At 34.9% G+C, this 20,205-nt stretch overlaps 7 protein-coding genes across 7 annotated transcripts; 4 read left to right on the top strand and 3 right to left on the bottom strand.

Moving 5' to 3' along the window:
- Nucleotides 1-570: 570 nt before the first annotated feature.
- On the bottom strand, nucleotides 571-2,289 carry EV154DRAFT_529204 (uncharacterized protein). Its single transcript, XM_051603651.1, has 4 exons — nucleotides 1,930-2,289; nucleotides 1,720-1,867; nucleotides 1,021-1,649; nucleotides 571-962 (listed from the first exon to the last, which is right to left on the bottom strand). The coding sequence occupies exons 1-4, from the start codon at nucleotides 1,978-1,980 to the stop codon at nucleotides 621-623; spliced, it is 1,170 nt and encodes a 389-aa protein (XP_051451376.1). The 5' UTR covers nucleotides 1,981-2,289; the 3' UTR covers nucleotides 571-620.
- A 1,792-nt stretch (nucleotides 2,290-4,081) lies between these two features.
- Nucleotides 4,082-4,595, top strand: EV154DRAFT_487556 (uncharacterized protein; the record flags this gene model as incomplete). Its single annotated transcript, XM_051598988.1, has 2 exons — nucleotides 4,082-4,161; nucleotides 4,301-4,595. The coding sequence occupies 2 exons, from the start codon at nucleotides 4,082-4,084 to the stop codon at nucleotides 4,593-4,595; spliced, it is 375 nt and encodes a 124-aa protein (XP_051451375.1).
- Nucleotides 4,596-6,742: 2,147 nt separating this feature from the next.
- EV154DRAFT_529197 (uncharacterized protein) lies at nucleotides 6,743-7,450 on the bottom strand. The gene is made up of 3 exons (XM_051603650.1): nucleotides 7,217-7,450; nucleotides 7,073-7,158; nucleotides 6,743-7,020 (listed from the first exon to the last, which is right to left on the bottom strand). The coding sequence occupies exons 1-3, from the start codon at nucleotides 7,410-7,412 to the stop codon at nucleotides 6,877-6,879; spliced, it is 426 nt and encodes a 141-aa protein (XP_051451374.1). The 5' UTR covers nucleotides 7,413-7,450; the 3' UTR covers nucleotides 6,743-6,876.
- Nucleotides 7,451-8,674: 1,224 nt separating this feature from the next.
- Nucleotides 8,675-9,481, bottom strand: EV154DRAFT_529193 (uncharacterized protein). Its single transcript, XM_051603649.1, has 3 exons — nucleotides 9,188-9,481; nucleotides 9,041-9,126; nucleotides 8,675-8,974 (listed from the first exon to the last, which is right to left on the bottom strand). Exons 1-3 carry the CDS (start codon nucleotides 9,381-9,383, stop codon nucleotides 8,831-8,833), a joined length of 426 nt encoding a protein of 141 aa, XP_051451373.1. The 5' UTR covers nucleotides 9,384-9,481; the 3' UTR covers nucleotides 8,675-8,830.
- A 6,279-nt stretch (nucleotides 9,482-15,760) lies between these two features.
- EV154DRAFT_529185 (uncharacterized protein) lies at nucleotides 15,761-16,351 on the top strand. The gene is made up of 2 exons (XM_051603648.1): nucleotides 15,761-16,012; nucleotides 16,084-16,351. The coding sequence occupies exons 1-2, from the start codon at nucleotides 15,832-15,834 to the stop codon at nucleotides 16,233-16,235; spliced, it is 333 nt and encodes a 110-aa protein (XP_051451372.1). The 5' UTR covers nucleotides 15,761-15,831; the 3' UTR covers nucleotides 16,236-16,351.
- Nucleotides 16,352-16,387: 36 nt separating this feature from the next.
- On the top strand, nucleotides 16,388-16,951 carry EV154DRAFT_579728 (uncharacterized protein; the record flags this gene model as incomplete). Its single annotated transcript, XM_051606593.1, has 2 exons — nucleotides 16,388-16,470; nucleotides 16,521-16,951. The coding sequence occupies 2 exons, from the start codon at nucleotides 16,388-16,390 to the stop codon at nucleotides 16,831-16,833; spliced, it is 396 nt and encodes a 131-aa protein (XP_051451371.1). The 3' UTR covers nucleotides 16,834-16,951.
- A 1,124-nt stretch (nucleotides 16,952-18,075) lies between these two features.
- EV154DRAFT_431380 (uncharacterized protein) lies at nucleotides 18,076-18,868 on the top strand (the record flags this gene model as incomplete). The annotated part of the gene is made up of 3 exons (XM_051596605.1): nucleotides 18,076-18,196; nucleotides 18,247-18,356; nucleotides 18,410-18,868. 3 exons carry the CDS (start codon nucleotides 18,076-18,078, stop codon nucleotides 18,866-18,868), a joined length of 690 nt encoding a protein of 229 aa, XP_051451370.1.
- Between the last annotated feature and the right edge of the window lie 1,337 nt (nucleotides 18,869-20,205).

Genomic DNA, 20,205 nt, shown 5'->3' with positions numbered 1-20,205 from the left:
TTAAATATTGAGATTCTTTTCTGCCCAAAGATTGAAGTTGTCTCTTCTTTTTTTCTTCACTGCAATGTTCATGTAATAATTTCTTTTCAATGTCAGTTCGTCTATTTAAATAAAAAAGATGTTAATGGTGTAAAAATAGATATGAAAGCGTACAACTGTTGTAGCCTAACCTTTGATTTCTTTCAAAAGCTTGGTCAAGTGCCGTTTTATAGTAATGCTCTAAACGTAATTTAGCAGCAGTTGCTCTATCTAAAACACTTCGAGGAAATCCCTCTGTTGAGCGATTGAAAGCATTTGCCTCTGCCTGCTGTTGTGGTTGCTGGTACAAATATGTAGATGAGGTGTTGCCATTACTTGGATAAGGCTGGAACCCTTGCTGTTGTTGCTGTTGCTGCTGTTGTTGCTGCTGTTGTTGTTGTTGTTGTTGTTGTTGAATATACTGTTGTTCTTTCAGCTGCTGTTGTTGATGCTGTAGTTGCTGCTGTGGATTAGTGTAAGTATAATCCATCTTTATTAAAAATGTATCTAATGGAAGGAAAGAAGCAGAAAAATAAAAACTTTTTGTTTTGGGATAAATGCAACCCTCTTTTTCACTTTTTTCTCTCCGCCATATTTTATTATTATTTTACAAAAATTAAATCATGAAAGCATGTATCACAAACACGATGCCATTTTTCAGTATGCGACGATGGAGATGGAAATAGCGGTAGTCTATTTAAACTGTGTCTCTGACATATCACTTTACCACATTTTCGGCAATGATGTCGTCTTTTGAAAAAGGAAAAGAGTGATGAGCATGCGGTATGATTAGTTTTAAATTGACACTGATCCACTAGTTCGTCAGCTGTCCATAAATGCTTTGGCAATAAACGGAATCGTGTTTTATGATTGTGAGTGATATGAAGCATGTAGTTATGTTTGTGAAAATGTAAATGTTGAATAGATAATGATTGTGTAAATGACTATATACGAGAAACTTAATTATGTATTTATAAGACATTAATATTAAGTAATCCTTACGTGATGGCGTGGAGAAGCAATAGTTCCAGAACCAGCTATTATTAATTCTATGCCGCCTAAATCTGATGGACTTTCAAATGAATGTACGATATTTCCTGAGCCAACACCACCGCCTATCCATACGCCAACTTGCCATCGCAAAGTACTGATTATGTCATTCTTATGATCACTTGGTAATAAGAATTTACTATTGACCGTTGTATCACTATTAAGACTCCTTTCTTCTTGGCCATGTTCTGAACTTTGCCAACGATAGATCGTTGATAGTGTAGTTGTGGTAGTTGATCTTCTGTTTGACACCTCTTTTCCAAAGGTCAAGTCTGCTTCCAATTCAATTAAGTGGTCAATTAAATCCAATTGTTGATTTGATATGTCTTCACATTCATCAATTCGCTCTTGGTATACGTTCTCTTTCTCTTGCAATTCTTCAACCAAGGACTTTTGTAACACAACAAGCTCTCTTACTTTTCCTTCTGTCCGTAATAATTCTGTTGACATTGATTCAAGGCTTTCTGAGTAGGTGATTACAGCTGCTATTAAATCCAAGAAATTCTTTCGCCATATCTCATCCTCTTCCTCTTCCGTGAATATATCGGTAGTTGGACATGAAATACTGTCATGCGTTGAACCTAGAAATAACATTTTTTTTTTTTTTGTAAGTAAATGATAAAAAAGAAGAAAAACAAAGATGAAACTTACAAAAATTATTTAATATTAAATCTGAAAAAGAAGGAGTACAATACTGTAAATTTCTTTGCTGAAGAAGAAGCTGATGATTATATTCTTCGTGGCTAGGGGAATTTAATGTGACGTTTTCGTGCATGGAAAGAGGGGAATCATCATTTCTCTGTTTTTTTTTCTGTCAGCTATGTGCCTTTTAAACAACCTTCTTTTCTATGTGTCACTTACTTGGTCAATTATTGTAAAGTCGGTAGAGTCTTGTGGTTTCAAGGTTGGCATTAGTTTGAATCAAGCTGCTTTTTCCTATATTTCAATTCTTGTTTCGAATGCATTTGTTCAATTGGGAAAAATAATACTAAAGAAAAAAAGAAGCGTGAAAAAAAAGGGGGGGAGTACAAAACATTTCTTTTAATCTTTCCACGTTGATGTCCTATCGCCATATTTGGAACACGTTTTGGTATTCTATTCCCTTTTACTCTCTATCTATGAACACTCACTGTGACCTTTATTTCGGGTCTCTTAGGGACAACCAGGTGCGCGTAGTCGTAATGTTGGATTATATGATACTTTTAATAGACACCAAGAGGTCAATATAACTTATCGTCTTTAACTAGATACAATTTATTATAATCAGCATATAGTAAACCAGTATGTGTGTGCTATAGCTTACTTTCAGCTTCTCATTTGGCCTTTACCTTAAAAAATCTGTGTATGATTAAGATCAAACGACCTTAAAGGCGAAAAAGTGATGATAGAATTGTCAAAACAAGTATGAATGATGTAATATGCATTTATTCATACTTATTACATTGGTTTTGATTATATATTCTTGTTTTCAGGTCTAAAGGACAGCCAAATCACATATCTTACGTTGTGACTACGTACACTTTGACTGTTCCTAAGGAAAAAATTGGCTGTACTTTTTCTACGGCCCTTCATTTTACACGTACTTTTTTATGCGCTTGTTTTTTTACGTCTATGGATACGCCTGTTTTCTAGTATGTGAAGGCTCAGATATATTGATGATTAAATAAACAGTTAAATCATCCTGACATAAGCTAGCTCTTGTTTATCAGTTTATAAATAAAACTCGTTCACATGATCTTCTGATTAAATAAATCCTGACATAAGCCAGCTCTTGTTTATCAGTCTACAAATAAAACCTATTTAAACATTTTTTTCTTTCCCTTCTTCTCTTCTTCTTTTTTTTTCTTGTATATTCATATCCTGTATAACAACACCTTTTCAAAGAGAAGTAATAAAATTGGGAAAAGGTTAGTAAATAACAATTCTCGTTTTTTATAAAAACGCTAAAATATTACTTTTTTTTTAAAAAAAAAAAGATATACTCTCAATTTTTGTTATCACGGCTATGGCTAGTCTTTTCAATATAAGTAATACTTCCCCGTTGCCAGTTGTAAATATTGGGAAAGAAAATCGAGTGGGTCGTCGTTCGTACAAGGCTAAAGATCAAAAGCATGTAAGAAAAAGAATGGATCACGCGACCTAAAAAATACGTGGAGAAGTTAACAAAAATACGTTGGTGTAGACATTCTCTTATCTCTAGCTTGATGTATGTCCAAAAACCTAATCCCAAAGGATTAGGTTCAAGAATTATATTAAGCAAAGAGCAGTGCATCATGCTTATAATTAACGAAGCATTTGCAGCTGTGGCTGCTAAAAATTGGTGTAATGAGAAGCTGATGGCCAAGAACTTTGTTGTAACGCAAGGTCCGAAACTGCATTTTAAATTGTAGACTCAGCTCTTCCTTTTAGTTCAAAAAGCAAATATCATTATTAGATATAGTAAACCTCGATAAATTAAAGAACAATACAAGTCCTGATAGTATTGGAGAATCACTAGATAATATCTCATACTCCATTTTACAATCGGAAAGTAAAAGTGAAACTGATTTGGCTTTAAAGTAAGTTCAAAGGTATTTTAATACGCAAATGCAGCTTTCTCACTGTATAAATGAAACAAGGCTTTCTTTGCCAAGAATCATAAATATCATAGGAGGTTCTACGATGCCTGTATTTGAGGAATACTTCAAGAATACGATGTGCTAAAGTCGGAGCAAGCGAAGGAGGAAAGACCAAGTATTGAAACTGGCATGACTGAAGAGATGAGTGGTTTATATGATAAGGCTACCTCTCCGTAATCGAACCCTGATTCCCCGTTACCCGTTGTAGGGATTGTAAGCCTCTATCTTACAATCTCAATCATGATAGGGCAGACAATCGAGTGGACCGTCGCTACATTTGTATTGAAAAGTTGAAAGCGTTTGACCGAGGCCCGGGATCTGAAGTGATTCAAATGCTGGATATTTTGTAAAACATTATAAAAGGACTGATAGAGGAAAAGAAAGCAATTGAATGAATGAGCGAGCTAGAATTCTACAGACCTGTTGCAATGATCATTGAGATGTTGTTCCGTAAAAGTCAATTTGAGATAAATGAGTGAGTCTCTGGAAATAGGTTTTTTTTTGTGAATGACTAGTTATACTAATGAATTTAATAGTGGCGAAACATGTAGCAATGATACAAAGACATGTAGACAATTGAATGAAGAAATATGTGATAATTGAGACACTAATAGCACTTCAATTGGAAGAGGAGTCGACCTTTTAATGGAAGTTTTGAACATAGGGTTAAGCTCCTCGGAGTGGAAGAGGTCCAACGTCGGCAAAAAGCTCGGTGAGTCTCAGCAACGCCCAAACCCTCCTGTGGTTAGAGGCCGACCCAGAGCAAACCCTCCGTCTGCTGCACAGATTTCTACTGATGTACCTGTACTTGTTCCATCTTCTCAGTCTTTACCTAAACCAATACTGCCATCTTGGAGAGCATTGAAAGTATGCCATTTGATGATGATGAGAAGAGCAAAGTTTTTGTGATTGGGATGGACTGGTTAGGTATTGTCATTAAACACAGCTTTTAGTTAAAACATTAATTAAAGTTTCTTTTGCAGGTGATGTTGGCTACATGATGGTGATTAAAAAGAAATAATCAGCGTATGTGGCATATCACATTGGCGGTCAATTTTTGACCGTATTCATCTGATCGCGGTTAATTTCTACACTTTTTGACAGTGATATTCGCGAATGCGATCAATTTCCACACTTTTTGACCGTAATCTTCGCGAATGCGATTTAGCGCTTCCTCTCTCTCTTTCTCTCGTGTCTTAAAGATTTCAAGCAAACGTTGAGTTTATTGTTTTCTTTCAAACATCACCATTTTAAATTAAGAAGAATCCTCGCTCCCTCTTGTCGTCGTCAAGCGAATAACCAAGTATTAAACATATATAGACGCGGCAATACTCCTTCCAAACGCTCACCAAGCCCTGGAATCTTCTTTAGTCCTAAAAAAAAGCAGCAGAAAAAGAGGTCAGCTGAGAACTTTACAAGGACCATTACTATTGAATCGGACGAAGATGATGAAACAAATTAATTATCAACCCCTCTATCCCCCATCCTCTGCTGTTCATATTTTTTTCATTGTATATAAATCATCCCGCCTCTCTTATATTAATTTACTCAAGTATAACTGTTTATATCATTTGTGAGTAAAATTGATCTGTAATGTGATACTCCAGATATTATAAAAGAAAAAAGGTACAGACAAGTCAATACAATGAAACTTCCTTAAAAATTTATTAAATCAAAAATGTATTGAAAAAATAAGAGAGGAATCTATAAATCCAGGATCTGCTTTTTCTTTTAGAATAAAGCAGATCGATTAAATTAGTGTAACATAAATCAGTAAGTGTATAATTGTGAGACAAGTATACTTTAACGGACTGTTTATTTTAGATGATGAGTATTCTCTCGCGAGATATTATGGTAAATACCACATGTGGTAGGCTCAAGTTCCGTGTCACTCTTAAATAACCAACTCATTCTCAGGACTATTTTTTGACAATAGAAGCTATTTGTTACCATGCCAAGTTCAAGTGTTGCCCAAACAGAAAGGATAAGCATGATGGCAAATGTAAGGCCAGTTTGTGTTGACAAATTTAGTAGTTTATTGAACGATTTTATCATGTCTTGCTTTATTGCAATATAATCAAAAATAAAATTGTACCTCTTATGTCTGATACCTACATCAAGTAAAGTCATTACGTGACCAAAAGTTCTGATAGTTTTTCAAGCCATTCTTGGGATAAATGATCGACAAACTCCCAATATAAGATAACAGCTCGGACAAGCTAATAAAAGGTGTTAACTTTTTTTGTGGATAAATTCATTGAAAGTGAATTTGTACATTCTTTTCTCATACACCATCTGATATCTTAACATAAACTTTTAACTTAAATTATATTTGTCAATTGGTAGATATATGTGATGCTAACATTTATTAGTAACCGATTTCAAATTAACGTTATGTAAAAATGCAAGGAATCTTCTGTTTATCTATCTGTTGGTTCAGCATTTCTGCTATTTTAAGCTCATGTTTCTAGACCATTCAGAAAAACCTGTTTCAAGTTGCACAAAGCATGGCTTGATGCTCATTATGATCTTACGAACAAACTAGCGACCTGCATATTAGCCTTTTGTGGTAGAAGATGACCCCAATTGAGTATGAGCGATAAATAACAAATTGTCATTTAAATAGCAAACATTTGTATTAAAGCACATATATATACAACAAAACTTGTTATACTTTCAAAAAAACTGCAGGGTATTACTTGGCCAAAAGCTGCAATTGGAAAATCCTCAACTCAATTATCGACACGGCCTTTATTTGATCCCAGGAATATCAGCCCGCATTTTTGAGCGAGCATATAAACTTAATCATGCATCAGATATGCGGACAATCCGAAATTTCTGCACAAGCAATTTTGGCCCCTCAGTACCTTGAAAATCTGGATTTGAACAACTGGAGAGATTGATTAGCACTCTGCTTTAGAAATTTGTTTTTGAGAGTAAGAAAAATCCATTTGGGGCTGGGTAATTTGTTTCTTTATTTTCAACATAATTACACTTGTTTTGATTTAGAAATGTTACATTCTTTTTTTTTTTCTTATTACAGAATAGCATTATAATTTTAACAGGTTATTATTGGCTTTTATTTAATTATATGGAGTTAATTTATTCAGGGATTTTCTATTTACATATTCTACACCGTTTAAATGGGCAGCTCTTTATGAAATTTCTATTCATTCAATCAGCTAATTTTTTAAAGGTCCTTGTGCTGTTCTTTTAATATGACAGGCTTTACTTTGAGAACAGACACGGATCTGGCCTTGATTGAAATGTGGCTTTGTTTTGAAGAGTGCTGGTTATAGTAAGTGGCTGAAGGTGCTCCGTTGCAGTCAGATGACTATAAAGAAAATTATAAGCAATTTGTAATATTATACCATTTTTGTTCCTACTCTATAAAATGTGACTTTGACTAATGGATCATTCAGCTCATAAGAGCCGACTCTTTTTGAAGACAAATTCCAGCATGGCGAAGAAGCTAAAAATATGTATCATTAAGATAAAAAGTTACAATGCCTCAGGGAGCGTGAACATACCACCATTGATTGCTCGGATAGTTTGTACATTGCCCTTGCTATAAGGCCGGGAGAAGATTTGCATTCTAAACTGGCGAGGCCTGGCTTCCCTTACTCCCTTAGCACTACTGCTACTGGCTGCGGAAGCTGTAGATAAGGTATAGATAAAAGTAATCAAAAGTAAAAGTTTGAAAAAGTAAGAGATGGAAAAATGCATTTGTTTTATATGACTGTATTTGTAAGAGATATGTAAATATATATATTTATATAAAGAGGAGAAAGGATCAGCAAAAAACAACAGATTATAAAAGTATATTTCAGGTGATACAGTCAAAGCAACCCGTTGACCAATCATGTAGCCCCAATTCAGATACTTATCAGATAGTGTTCAGGCCAAGGCGCCTCATTCGATAAATGAGATCGGATACTCCTCCAGGGCAGAAAACATAACACAACCAAATTATTTTTTCAAATAATTTGATATTTATAAAAGTTAGTGGGACTCTCCCGATAATGTTAACATCTGTTTTTTATATCTGAGTTTATTTCATTGTATTTCACCATGCTCAAAAGGTCCATCAGGGTGTTTGTAAAGATGCCGTAAATCTAATAGCTGTTAATATGCAAAATTATTTAATGCATTTTGTTGCACCTTTGTTTATCTAAAAAAACAAAGGAATTAAATATGCAATCAATGGTCACATTCTGACGTGAACCGGAGACACCCATAAATAAACAAGCTTTCGGTCATCAGTCTTTCTGATATGAAAAAAGCTCGCTTTTTTTCATCATTTCATCATTATAAATTGAACTTAGAAAAGCTATCCGCACAAATAATGGGGGGGGGGGAGGGGCTGCGTGGAATACGTTTTATAGTCGCCAATAGCAGGATTTTATGTATATACATAGAAGTGATTCGTGGTGCTTTTGATATTCCACTACGCGACTTCAGTTATAACTTTTATACAAGTTGCTATGTTTAAAGCAATTGAGTTCAGTTATTGAGTATCCTTATATTTTTACCCAGTGATTCCAAAAGTAAACGAAAGGTGTAAAGGTGGAACTATCGATATTTTAGCATCATTAGTAAAGCATCATGGCTGATTAATTCAGAAAAATATGACAATTCCGGGAAGTATTTAAGATCATAAGACCAGTCTGTTGGATGTTTCAATTGTCAAAGAAGGCTTGATATAATAGTGGAGAAAGTAATCCGGCTCGTTTTCGACCATTGTTTGTGATTAGGAACAAGTTTGTTCGTACAGGTCTCGACTTAACATGAAAAGACAAATTTGGCCGGTACTAACAAATAAAGGGAGATCCGAGTCACCCCCATATGAGTTGTGACACATACAAGAAAATAATTAGAAACCATATCACTTTTACACGTATCATTTCTTTGAATAACACCATTATTCTATTTCTATTATTTGTTAGCAGATACATGTAAAACTAAAGAGGCTGAGGGTGGTGTTTACATTTAAAGCCCCGGTTTATATTGAATTAAAGCCTTAGGCTAGAACAGATTATTTTTTATTACATTATGGGGATATTTTGCTAGGGATTAGATATATATATATATACAAAGTCTATACTCTTGGAAGAGCTATTTACAGGCGGATTTATTTAGTCCACTCAAAGGTCCTTGTGTTGTTCCTTTAATAATACGGGTTTCACTTTAACGATGGACACGGATCTGGCCTTGATTAAAATGTGGCTTTGTTTTGAAGAGTGCTGGTTATAGTAAGTGGCTGAAGGTGCCCCATTACAGTCAGACGACTAAAAAAAAAAAAAAAAAACAAATTGTCAGCGTCTTGGCGTTTTTTTCTTATCTATGGGACTTACTCTATAAAAAGTAACCTTGACTAATGGGTCATTTAATTCATAGGAACCAACTCTTTTTGATGCCAAATTCCAACAGGGCGTAGAAGCTATAAATATACGATATTAATATTAGGATAAAGTTTATAATTTCATTATTATTAACATTACCACCATTAGTTGCTCTGATAGTTTGAACATCGCCTTTACTGTAGGGTCTGGAGAAGATTTGCATTCTGAATTGACGAGGTCTATTTTTCCATGCTCCTTTAACATCGCTACTGCTTGCTGCAGAAGCTGTAGATATGATATAGACAAAAGTAATCAAGAGTAAAAGTTTTGAGTAGAAAGAGGTTGTGATGAACATTATTGATAGTAGGTGTCTGTGATAATAAAGTATATATATAAAAAAAAAGGAAAATACCAAGAAAAAACGATTGCCTTTTATATGCAAATGTATTTTAGGTAATACAATGACAGCGACTTAAAAAAAGGTTTTTTTATTTATAAAATAGAATCGACGGACCAGTAACAATTTTAGTCTGAATCTTATAATTAGAAACAGTTCCAAGTAAGGTCTAATCTATTTGGACCTGTGCGTTCGACTTTTTCACATGATTGAATTTCATAATAATACCGTAGTAATACTATGGCCCATTCATAATGTATTTGACTTTTGTCTCTGCGGCAGGGCTTAGCATACTTTTTATCTTTATTTTTTATAAGCCCATCGTTTGCAGGACAAAGAAAAAAAGTCTAAACTTGCGTGTGTCACGGTATACGATACAACAATGATGGCAACATTTCGCCGGGTAAAAAACTAAAAAAATAAAATAACTGATGTCATGTCTGTGCAACCTTAAAAGACCTGCAATCTTTCGGGACAAAAAAATAAAAAAATGACAAAAGGACACTTTTATTGAAACCCAATTGGATACTTTTTTGAAAGACATTTTGTCATTTTTCTAATCCTTGCGGTAAAATGGATTTGGTACCAGTTGTTCTTGATGTCATCTGTCGCACAGACTTTAAGAGCTTTATTGTTGAGATTATAACCTTGCACACCTTCGTTGTTTTAAATGCATCAAAATCCCTTGGTGACTATTATCATCGGCTAGTTTTCTTTTAAAGCTGCAAGCATATGTAAAAAAAAATTAGTTGCCATCAACAACTACACTAAATTTATATTTGAAAGTATGAAGATGGCTAAACCATCATTATCGATTTTAATAATAATAACAGAGGATACTACATTTAATAAGTTCATGTAAAATTCGCGCCATTATGCAAAAGTATAGCTCCCTGTTCTTTCTAAGTCTCGTGCTCTCAAGCAACGAAGCAGTCCAAGTCGACACATTATTTCGGTATTGTGGACAATTGATGCTGGTCGATTATAAATTCTGTATCTTTATAAGTTTCCAGCAAAAAAAAAAAAAAAAAAAAAAGGTCGTCTGAAGCACTACTATCAATACAACGCTGAATGGTGGCCATTCTGGATCCAACGTTGTCACGATACTTGTTTCAAAGAAACAGTGGGTTTTCATACCCAAACAACTGCTTATCATCAACCATCATCTTCCACAGTTGCTTGGCGATGTTTGACCCCCAAAGATGGAGTTCATCCAGACCGAAGAAGGAGTATCCCTGAAAGCCATTCAGCAAAGAAAGTGGTCACAACGGGAAATAAAATGTAATCTGGTGTAATTTGGTGTAATTTGGTGTTAACATTTTAAAATCGTCACTCGAACATTAACACTAAATTACACCAAACTACACCCACTTACACCTTCTTTAAAAGTGTGATAAAATATAAAATGGTGGCAACACGAAATCACACGAAATTACACGAAATTACACCAAACTATACAAAAGCAAATCAATGACATTTTAAATAATTATAGGAAGGGTGGCTTTTTCTTTTTGTATGTTTAAAATTATTTATAAGCCATACAGTAGTAGGAAACTGTGAAAATGTATTCTACTGTAACCCTTTACACATGACATGCACGATGTCATCATTCATAATCGAAGGAATATAAATGGTCAAACCAACAATATCATCGATGGCTGCTATATATACAGAGGAAAGTACGTTCGATCTGTTCATGTAATAATTTGAGCCATTATGCAAAAGCATGGCTTCTAAGGTTACCATTGCATACAAGATGCGGCCATCTAAACTAAATACAGTACTTATATTTCCTGTAGCGTACTCAACACGACCATCTTCATTCTTGAACTCTACCACCACGGATCTTTTAGTTTTTCTCTTATGACTGAGTAATTGCTTGGTACGAGGAATACAGCAAGTTGGATAATAATTTATATTATCCTGATTTGAAAGATATGGAAATTTATACATCATCGCTTCCACTTCTTCTTGTAAAAAGCTCAGTTATGGTCATAATTTCTTTTTTGTTCACTTGCAATTCCTCAACACCCCAAGCTCGACAAGCGAGAGAATGATGATTTTTCATCACTGTTACAGCATTCTCGGCAGGCTTTGATCTTGATCTAATTAACCTCTTCACATTACCGATCATTCTTTCTAAGACTCGTGCGCTTGAGCAGCGAAGCGGTCCAAGTTGACGTATCATTTCGTTAACGTGAGTCAAGTAATGTTGATTGATCGTAAAAGCCGTGTCTTTGTACACCTCCAGCAGAAACAAGAGCCATACCTCAATCAATCTGTAAATACGCATAAATACATAAGGCAATTTGAAAGTTAGTTATGTGCTAAACAACATTCTACTACATTTACCTATCAATCTCGATAAGATCCACGCTGGAAATTTCGTATTGTTCCGTCATACGACAGACTTTAGACAAGCATTGCAAGGCATAGCAAGTCTTGCCTATAATTTCTGGCACTTCTACCAGATTCGTCCCAACAGGAACAGGCACATATCCTCTTTTCATCTTTTTGTTGCGTCGTGCTTTTTCGGCTGCAACAATGTCCATTGCTTGCATTTGTAGCGCTTCGACGACCAGCGTGGGTACGATATACTGCATGAAGTCAATCATATCCACACATCTTGCATTTCCTGCACGGTTAGCCATGTCTGTTGCATGGATATTAGATACGATGTATAAATTGGATATAAAAAAGCACAGACAAAATACAAGCCATTAAAAACTTACCAATGAGCTGGCCGTCTAAAGCACTACTATCGATACAACGTTGAATGGTGGCCATTCTGGATCCAACGTTGTCACGATACTTGTTTCGGAGAAACAGTGGGTTTTCATGCCCAAACAACTGCTTATCGTCAACCATCATCTTCCACACTTGCTTGGCGATGTTTGACCCCCAAAGATGGAGTTCATCCAGACCGAAGAAGGAGTATCCCTGAAAGCCATTCAGCAAAGAAAATGGTGTTGGCTTTTTGATTCCAGCACTCTTTTGAACATGTATTTCAGTATCATTAGTAAATTTGAATACAATTATTTAGCTACACTTTTTTTCCTGGTCACATATAGCAGTACCTTATCACCATGACGAAACGCATTAGAATCTCTGTAGACATTTTTTAAAAAAACCCCATCCTTGTCCATTTTTGGGGGAAAAACTATTGCCCGTTTTTTACTTGATTGCATACCTCGAATGGTACACATACGGTAACCAGTATAGGACGTATGTCCTGAATGACAACAAAGATCCGCTACTCCAGGTATATCCCCTACAACATGAACAAGCTTGGCCTTATACGTACAAGTGCCATCAGAAGCCAGCCTCCTCGAGGGTTATCAGCTCCTTTAAAGTGGGGTAAAGGAAGCTGAAGATATCTCATGGCTTTTTTCCGTGGTGATAATCCCCAAGATAAGAACATTTTCGGCCTTAAATCTTTTTAAAGTAAATATATGTACAAAAAATCAGTATTCCATTTCAAATTTAAATGTTATCAGTACAATACCTTAATTCTGGAGATAAGTCCAGAATTGTCACCATCAACAGCGTCATACTTTGACCAGTAGCACCTCTTTTAAAAGGTGAAAATGCATCGGCATGTAAAGCCAATGAGATCATTTTATCACCTTATAAATCTTGGCTGTTCTTCCAGGCACTACCATCAAAAACATCTTTTTAAGATCCAGACGAAGATTGTCTTTCTTCTCTGTAAGCGTTGATGTTGTTGACATTTCGTTGTTGAGCCAGAAAATTTCCAAGTTGCTTTGCGAGAGATAACTGCGTATGAGTTTCTACAGGTACACCTGTGGCATTATCGGTGTATCTAGCAGCTTTACAAGAAACATTTGGACACTCAGTCAGTCCTCTCTCTTGTTCATCATCCACAAACATGTAACAGCCGTTACGACACATGTCGTACGTATCTGCGTCTACTCTGGATATGTTTTTGCTGGAGATTGCATCGCAATTATAAGGTGAAAGCAAATGGAGGTGTTGTTCTATTAAAAAAAAATGTCTTAAATAAACAATTATTTAGATATGACATTTATCAATTTACCGAGCTCAAGATCTGACATATACTAATTAAATGCTGCCCGCTTTCTCTTGATGTCTCTTATCTTCAAACCGGCTTTTTTTAGTCAAATCAAGAGGTCTCGTGCTGCCTTATGTAGAAGTATCAACTAGTTTTTTAACGGGTTTGTTGATAAAACAGGAGAAGTGATATAAAATTGGGACGAGTGCAAGTAACCAGATTGCCAGAATTGACTGAACTTTTTTTAGCGGTTTTTTATCGCTGCTTTTTTTTTTTCGTCGTCAAAACCTCTTCAAGATCTAAATGCATTTCTTGTGATTCTCCAGCAAACGCAAAGTTGTCGGCTTCATATTCGCGCTTCATAGATTCCTCATCGTACAGCTCCCATTTCATATACACTTTCCAAAAATGTTGCCGTTGTTGATCTGTAAATTTTGGAAGTATCTTTAAGATATTACAGCGTTACGACTTGATCGGTTGTAGGATTGTAATGATCGCTGGACTCTATAGATGCCGATGAGACTTGATGAGTTTTTCAATTCAACTCTTTCGATACATTTAGAAAATTATTGTTCCATTTTTTTTAAAAAAGTATAAGAAAGTGCGGAAAGAAGCAGGTTGGACATCCTTTTTACTGCTTTCAACAGAAAGTCTTAAAGCTGAAATCTGAAATCCACTTGAGTAGATCTATTGAGCACTCAAAGGCAGTAAACCAGCGACGATCGAATAAATATTTTTTCGTACAAAAGCCACACGTCTGAAGAGCGGTGTGCAGTAATAATTGAAAAAATTGAGTTGGAATAACTAGGCGATCTACTGACGAGGAGAAAACTGTTTATGACTGGATAGTCGACCAATCTTGGGGGTATCTTCGTTTTGGTTAAAGAAACACCTTCTGAAAATGAATTTTCAATAATGCAACCAGATACTTTCTAACACGGTTCTAAATAGGAATGCAGCTGGTAAGTGGAAGTGAAAAGACATGTGTATAGACTACGGAGTATATGATCCTGAAAAATGACCAATTGGGTTTCAATTGAAATAATGAACTAAAGGACACCTTGACAAAACGAAATGTGTGCATCCATGTTGCACAATCCATCGTCATCTTCGAATCACTGCCTTTTTTTACTCTCTGTTGCATGGCCTAGCATGACTATTTATTTAGTGATGCAATACTCGAACTACGTGTCATTTCTTTAAACTTTATTTGGAAACTATAAATTTATTTTTCAAAGGTTCCTTAATTACGATAATAAGGGTTTACATAATGCAACTGAGGTGTGTAAAACCAATGTATACGCCGAATCCTTTAATATAGTATCCACATTTAGGCGGAAAATCCCCTTCAAACTAAAATAAAACATCATGTTTGTTATTGTGCCCGAACATCACAAACAGAGGCTTACCGTAAAGGAATATATAAAAAAAGATTTGCAGTTTAAAATAGATGCAATTTCCATAATAAGCGGGCGATGGAGGCATTTCTTATTTAACAAAATCTCCTTTCTCCTATAGCCAATTGTTTATCCACGCTCTAAAAGCTTATGACAAGAATAGATGCCTGAGGATACACAAACTTTTCTTTTGTCGGTAAAAAGGATTGTCTTCACTTATCAATCTCGGAAGAATAAAAAGTATATTGTGGTTAACGCATTACACCGTTTCTAAATTTTGGTCAATTGCCATGCAGATACGGATACTTATGTCGTTACATTAGTTCTAGAAAAAAATGATATTATAAGGAGCAGAAAGTTTATTTCCAAATACCTGATAGTAGAGTACAACAAAGCTATAATTCCCATAGTATTGGGCCGACTTTTTTAAAATTTCCCAACGTAGTGCGTAGGGCGATTAAAGAATCAACACGTTACTTCTGTATATGATACGCTAGGTTGGTTTGAAAAATGCACTATCTAAATTGAATCAAACATTTTGCAAATATGACATCAAAATATGATGAGATAATACCACTGTGCTATATTAAGAAGATTTCATAGCTTCCAAGAACCTTCATAATCAATACGGGATATAATGTTCTCAGGAAATATTGTTATAATTGTAGATAAGCACAAGGCATAAGACCATCGTTTCTAAGTCAAATTGTGTCATTGTCAACGTAAACAATGACCCAATCAATCCTTCGGTCTTTGTTATGGGCATAAGTGAGTTCTTTGTTAAAATACTAGCCTTTGTAAGCATTAATTTTTTTACTCGTAAAAAATCATGGCCCTCCACAAAGATTATTGGTGTATAAGACTTTTTTTGTGAAACGTGTATTCACTAAAGCAGCGCTTTCGTGTGCGGTTTTAATTTGCATTTTTTTCTTTCAGCTCACGTATTTAGGTTGGAAGCATTCTGTTTTTTACAATAATGGCGTTTAAGTCAACAATACTTTTCAACACTCTATGTTTTCTTTTTATTATCGAAGCTGTATGTGCATTTAATTTTAAATCTCTTATATTTGGGGAGACAGATCAAGAGAACATGCCTTCATCTACATCTGCAACATTTGGCACACCAGCTCCAGACTATGTCAAATCAACTAGATCCGGTAAGAATATATAAATACTAAGATATGTTATGTAAGTAAGCAGCTGCTAATAAAGGTTACTGAAATCGTAGATATACCGTGTAAAGACTACATTTGCGAAGACACTGGAGTTTGTGTTAAGAAACCTATTGATTGCCCTTGTCGTTCAAGTTTAGATAAAAAATGCATGATTGGTGACTGGTACATTTGCATTAACAACCACGAATCGTGTGAGGGACTGTAAACCACCATTACTATTGAAAGTTGATTTAAAGCCTAATAAATAGAGATATACAAAAAATGATAAATTACGGTGCTCTCTTGTATATATTGCGCTGTCTTTTTTTTTTTCTCCCTTCCTTTTTTTTATATTTATTTTGTAACTTATTTATCTTTATGCCTTCTGAAATTACATACAAAGATATTTTGCTGTATAAAACAGAGACCTGTAGGAACTGGGATGAACGAGGCATGTGCAGGTATGATTGTAGCTTGATAGACCCAATGCGGCTTCTAACAATCTGGTTAGATATGGTAAACGATGCCGCTATGCTCATGGTCCAGAAGAGTTGAGACCTATTTCTCGATCAAATCAGTACAAAACAAAAACATGCAAAGCTTACCATGAAGGTGGTTCTTGTCCGTATGGAATTCGTTGCACTTTTATTCATCACACTATTTCTGATAAAACATCCATCCAAAAAGGACCCTCAAATTCAAGAGTATTACCAGTTGCTACAAACCAGAATAACGTGTGGAACTCGATGCTCGGTTTATCAAACACACAAGACTTTCAAAATAACCGCAACCGTTTCACGCTAAACAACATAATGTTCCAGTAATTATGCATACCAAACCCTTATTATCTTGGCAGCGCAATGAAATGCTTTGTTATATATATATGTATATATATATATAAATGTGCTGTATTATTATTATGAATCTATATTTTATTGTACCTTATTTATCGCTGTAATGAAAATAAAATTGCTCCTTTAAAAACGAAATTCTACTTCTTTGAGAGTGTCATTTGTCATTGCATGTTTTAAGACCGGAAGGTGTATGTATTACTACTACATTTTTTCTTGACAACATTTATCTAAAGGAATAAATCTTATCATTTATTCTATGAAATAGACACACCAATTATATAAATTGACAAATGATGGTCATTAGTTGACACCTGCGGATGCTTGGTGATGGAAAAAGCCTTGTAGTATAGATAAGGTACAACGGTCACGCGAGGCTGCTGTGTCTGGGGGACTACTCCGCTGGTAAAAACCAACATAACTGGACATAATGATAATACAGAATTGCCTGTATTTCTTGTTTCGAGTCACTACCCTAAACACAACTACTCTTTAATCTTAAGCTGACTCCTAATACTTAACTACCAATCACCACTATCAATTTTGGTTTTTTTTCATTAAACCTACCTATGTCTTTACATATATAACTCGCGTCATTAGATACATCAGATAAAGATATACTTGTATACATTAAGACAAAAATTCTTTCCAAATATAATTTTTGAGAGTTTAATTTTTCCTTGTGAAGATTCTATGTAAACTTCGAATTGGATATATACAATTTCTTACAAAGACGCCATCGCTAGCTTCTTTTGTGTAGTAAAGAAATAATTGCAGTTAATTTAAAAAATGATCCGAATGTTTCCCTGGTGGATAACAATACTTGAGGTAAGATTTGGATTAGATCCAGACATCTTGCAGATGTATCATAGTTAATATTGTTATCCTCAAGGACGGAAAGACCATCGCATGGAAATAAATAAACTAATATCTGATAAATTAAAAATATATACTGGAACCTGGCCCATTTCATCCTTACCTGAGCCTTTTAGCATTAGTGTGGATGCAGATTTTGGATTAGTAAAGGAAACATCCTGTTCTAAATTCTTTCATTTGTCAAAAAAAAGAAAAATGTTGATACGTAATTTGACAGCTGTCTTCAACGTAACCAAAGTTTCGTGACTGCTGAGTTTGATTTGATCAAATAAATGGGGATTTGTGTTTGTCAACCCAGGTTGCCCTTGCTCAAATTTTCTTACATTACACAGCTTACAAATGGGAGCACAGACATCAAAAGTTGCAAGAAAGTTGCCCACTAAAGCACGCCCAGAAACATTAAAAAATGTACCGACCGAATCTCCAACGACGCTTGCATCTACTGCTCCAGCCTTTGCAGGTATTAATGTATTTATGTAAAATGCATAATCTTCTAAACACCAGTCATAGAATCGAAGACGGAACTCATTGAAGAGGACGGACGCGATCCTCAATTGCATGAAAAGTTGAAATCGTTGGGTCCTGTCACCATTCAACCCACAGTGACAAAAATGAGAACGGTAAGGTTAGATCACATAGTATGGTTAACAAATCTAAATTTGCATATTTATAGTCTGATACCATGTTGGGCATTATAAAAAAAAGAAACGAAGCAGAGCAGAAAGAGATTAAAGGATTGACTGTATCTGATGGTTTGATTTCCATCGATTCACTATTTACCCTGTTGGAACAACGCAAACGATTAAATCCTGGAGAGATTGATAAGCCAGAAATCCGTCAAGCCTTATTAAAAAAATATGAAATCGACGAACCCACATTATCAACTTTATTAAATAACTACAATACAATGTCAATAATGCCTCCTGCGATTGATGATAAAGAAGAAAGACGTGTCAGTGTATGGATCACCGACAAAGTGGATTGGGAAACTCAGGTGCGAAATGTCCATGAGCGTAACGAAAAAATTAAAAAGGAACGACAAGAGGCAATCAAGGATAATAATCGTGCGTTGAAGCAAGAGGGTGAAAAAGAAGATCAAAAATTGAAGGATCTGTTTGATGAAAGTTATTAATACACAACAACAAATAAATATCGGATTTCAAATAGATGTACAGTGGGACATGAACGTAAAAGAAAAGGCAATTATACTTTGTTGCAATCACCTTTTATTACTTCACGGAGAATTTAGTCGAATCTTCACATGGCTACGCTAAGTTGGCTTACATTAGAAAAATGAGATAAAGGTTTTCTTTTTAGACAGATGAAAGACAGCTGTCGATTTAAGTAAAAACCGTACTTTGGCATGGTAAGAGAAAATCAGTATCATATGTTAGGATAATTAGAGACTGCATAAGAATGTCCGATCCTTCACCATTTTACCTAATTGCCGTGTATTTAGTGAAATCCCAATATGGCCTGTCTACTAGAACATACCTAATACATGCAAATAAATTAATGTATTTTTGATGTTTGACAGTTGTAAGCCTTTTTGCTATTGGTACGTGCATTTTTTTGTTTGGAATATGCCTAATAATTTAAATAAAGCTATATCTTATCTTTTAATTATTCACTTCAGGCGTCACTTTCATTGATAGAGGGAAAACACGCCGTGATTGCCAGCATATTTCTTGATAAACTGAACTATATTTGTTACTTTAGCGTTTAAGAATAAAAATGCACGCCCATACGCTTATTTTAAAGATAAATGTAGTAGCGTTATTGACAATCCTGAGAGGTATATGTGCGATTCTGCTTTGAGTATAATTATATCAACATAGAAGTATGGCGCAGGTTTAAACGATCCCAAATCAAGATAGAAGTATGGTTATCATAACAATGATCTTTATTTATGCTATCCCGAATACATAAGACTGTTGTAAGGTCTTGGATTCTGAATATACGCCATTTTAAAATGTACCCCGCAATTGTTTTTTTGTGTAATTTATATCTAAAGCGACAATCCACGACATCACTAAATGTGCTTTTCTGTTTCATAATGACAAAATATTCCAATGAGGAACGCATAACATACTCTGCCTTAGCTATGATTGACCGGTTTTAAGAATTAAACTTATGGGGCCAGGTGAGGCTAATGGATCAACAAATCCTGATCTATGGTGGTGATCTAGTGATGTTTTGCTCCTGAAATAAGCGTATATTGATGTTTACAAACCCCTTCACAAACGGGATTTGAACTAAAACAAAAAACTTTTTTTTTTTTTTTTTTTTTTTTTTTAAATCTCGAATGTCTAGGCTTTTAATGCAATATCTGTGCGTCTAAGGTAAACAAGAAACGTTAATTTTTTTTTCATTTTTTCGATTCGATTTTGGTTCAAAGACATTCTAACTTCTTAATGCAATGTATGTAACGATTTGTAAAATATTCCCGTTGCAAGGTATGCTTCAGAT

The sequence above is a fragment of the Mucor mucedo genome (assembly GCF_025094135.1).
Source record: "Mucor mucedo strain NRRL 3635 chromosome Unknown EV154scaffold_189, whole genome shotgun sequence".
Taxonomy (NCBI): domain Eukaryota; kingdom Fungi; phylum Mucoromycota; class Mucoromycetes; order Mucorales; family Mucoraceae; genus Mucor; species Mucor mucedo.
This window is presented reverse-complemented; position numbering and strand designations above follow the sequence as displayed.

Excerpts from the sequence above, each read along its gene's own strand:
- EV154DRAFT_529204 (XM_051603651.1), bottom strand. The coding sequence starts at position 1,980 with ATGCCAACCTTGAAACCACAAGACTCTACCGACTTTACAATAATTGAC. Across the intron at positions 1,868-1,929 it reads ACTTTACAATAATTGACCAA|AGAAATGATGATTCCCCTCT; the intron begins GTAAGTGACACA and ends AAAAAAAAACAG. Across the intron at positions 1,650-1,719 it reads TTTAATATTAAATAATTTTT|GTTCAACGCATGACAGTATT; the intron begins GTAAGTTTCATC and ends TGTTATTTCTAG.
- EV154DRAFT_529197 (XM_051603650.1), bottom strand. The coding sequence starts at position 7,412 with ATGCATTTTTCCATCTCTTACTTTTTCAAACTTTTACTTTTGATTACT. Across the intron at positions 7,159-7,216 it reads TATCCGAGCAATCAATGGTG|CTTCTTCGCCATGCTGGAAT; the intron begins GTATGTTCACGC and ends ACATATTTTTAG. Across the intron at positions 7,021-7,072 it reads TCAAAGTCACATTTTATAGA|TCATCTGACTGCAACGGAGC; the intron begins GTAGGAACAAAA and ends TTTTCTTTATAG.
- EV154DRAFT_529193 (XM_051603649.1), bottom strand. The coding sequence starts at position 9,383 with ATGTTCATCACAACCTCTTTCTACTCAAAACTTTTACTCTTGATTACT. Across the intron at positions 9,127-9,187 it reads TATCAGAGCAACTAATGGTG|CTTCTACGCCCTGTTGGAAT; the intron begins GTAATGTTAATA and ends GTATATTTATAG. Across the intron at positions 8,975-9,040 it reads TCAAGGTTACTTTTTATAGA|TCGTCTGACTGTAATGGGGC; the intron begins GTAAGTCCCATA and ends TTTTTTTTTTAG.
- EV154DRAFT_529185 (XM_051603648.1), top strand. The coding sequence starts at position 15,832 with ATGGCGTTTAAGTCAACAATACTTTTCAACACTCTATGTTTTCTTTTT. Across the intron at positions 16,013-16,083 it reads TGTCAAATCAACTAGATCCG|ATATACCGTGTAAAGACTAC; the intron begins GTAAGAATATAT and ends CTGAAATCGTAG.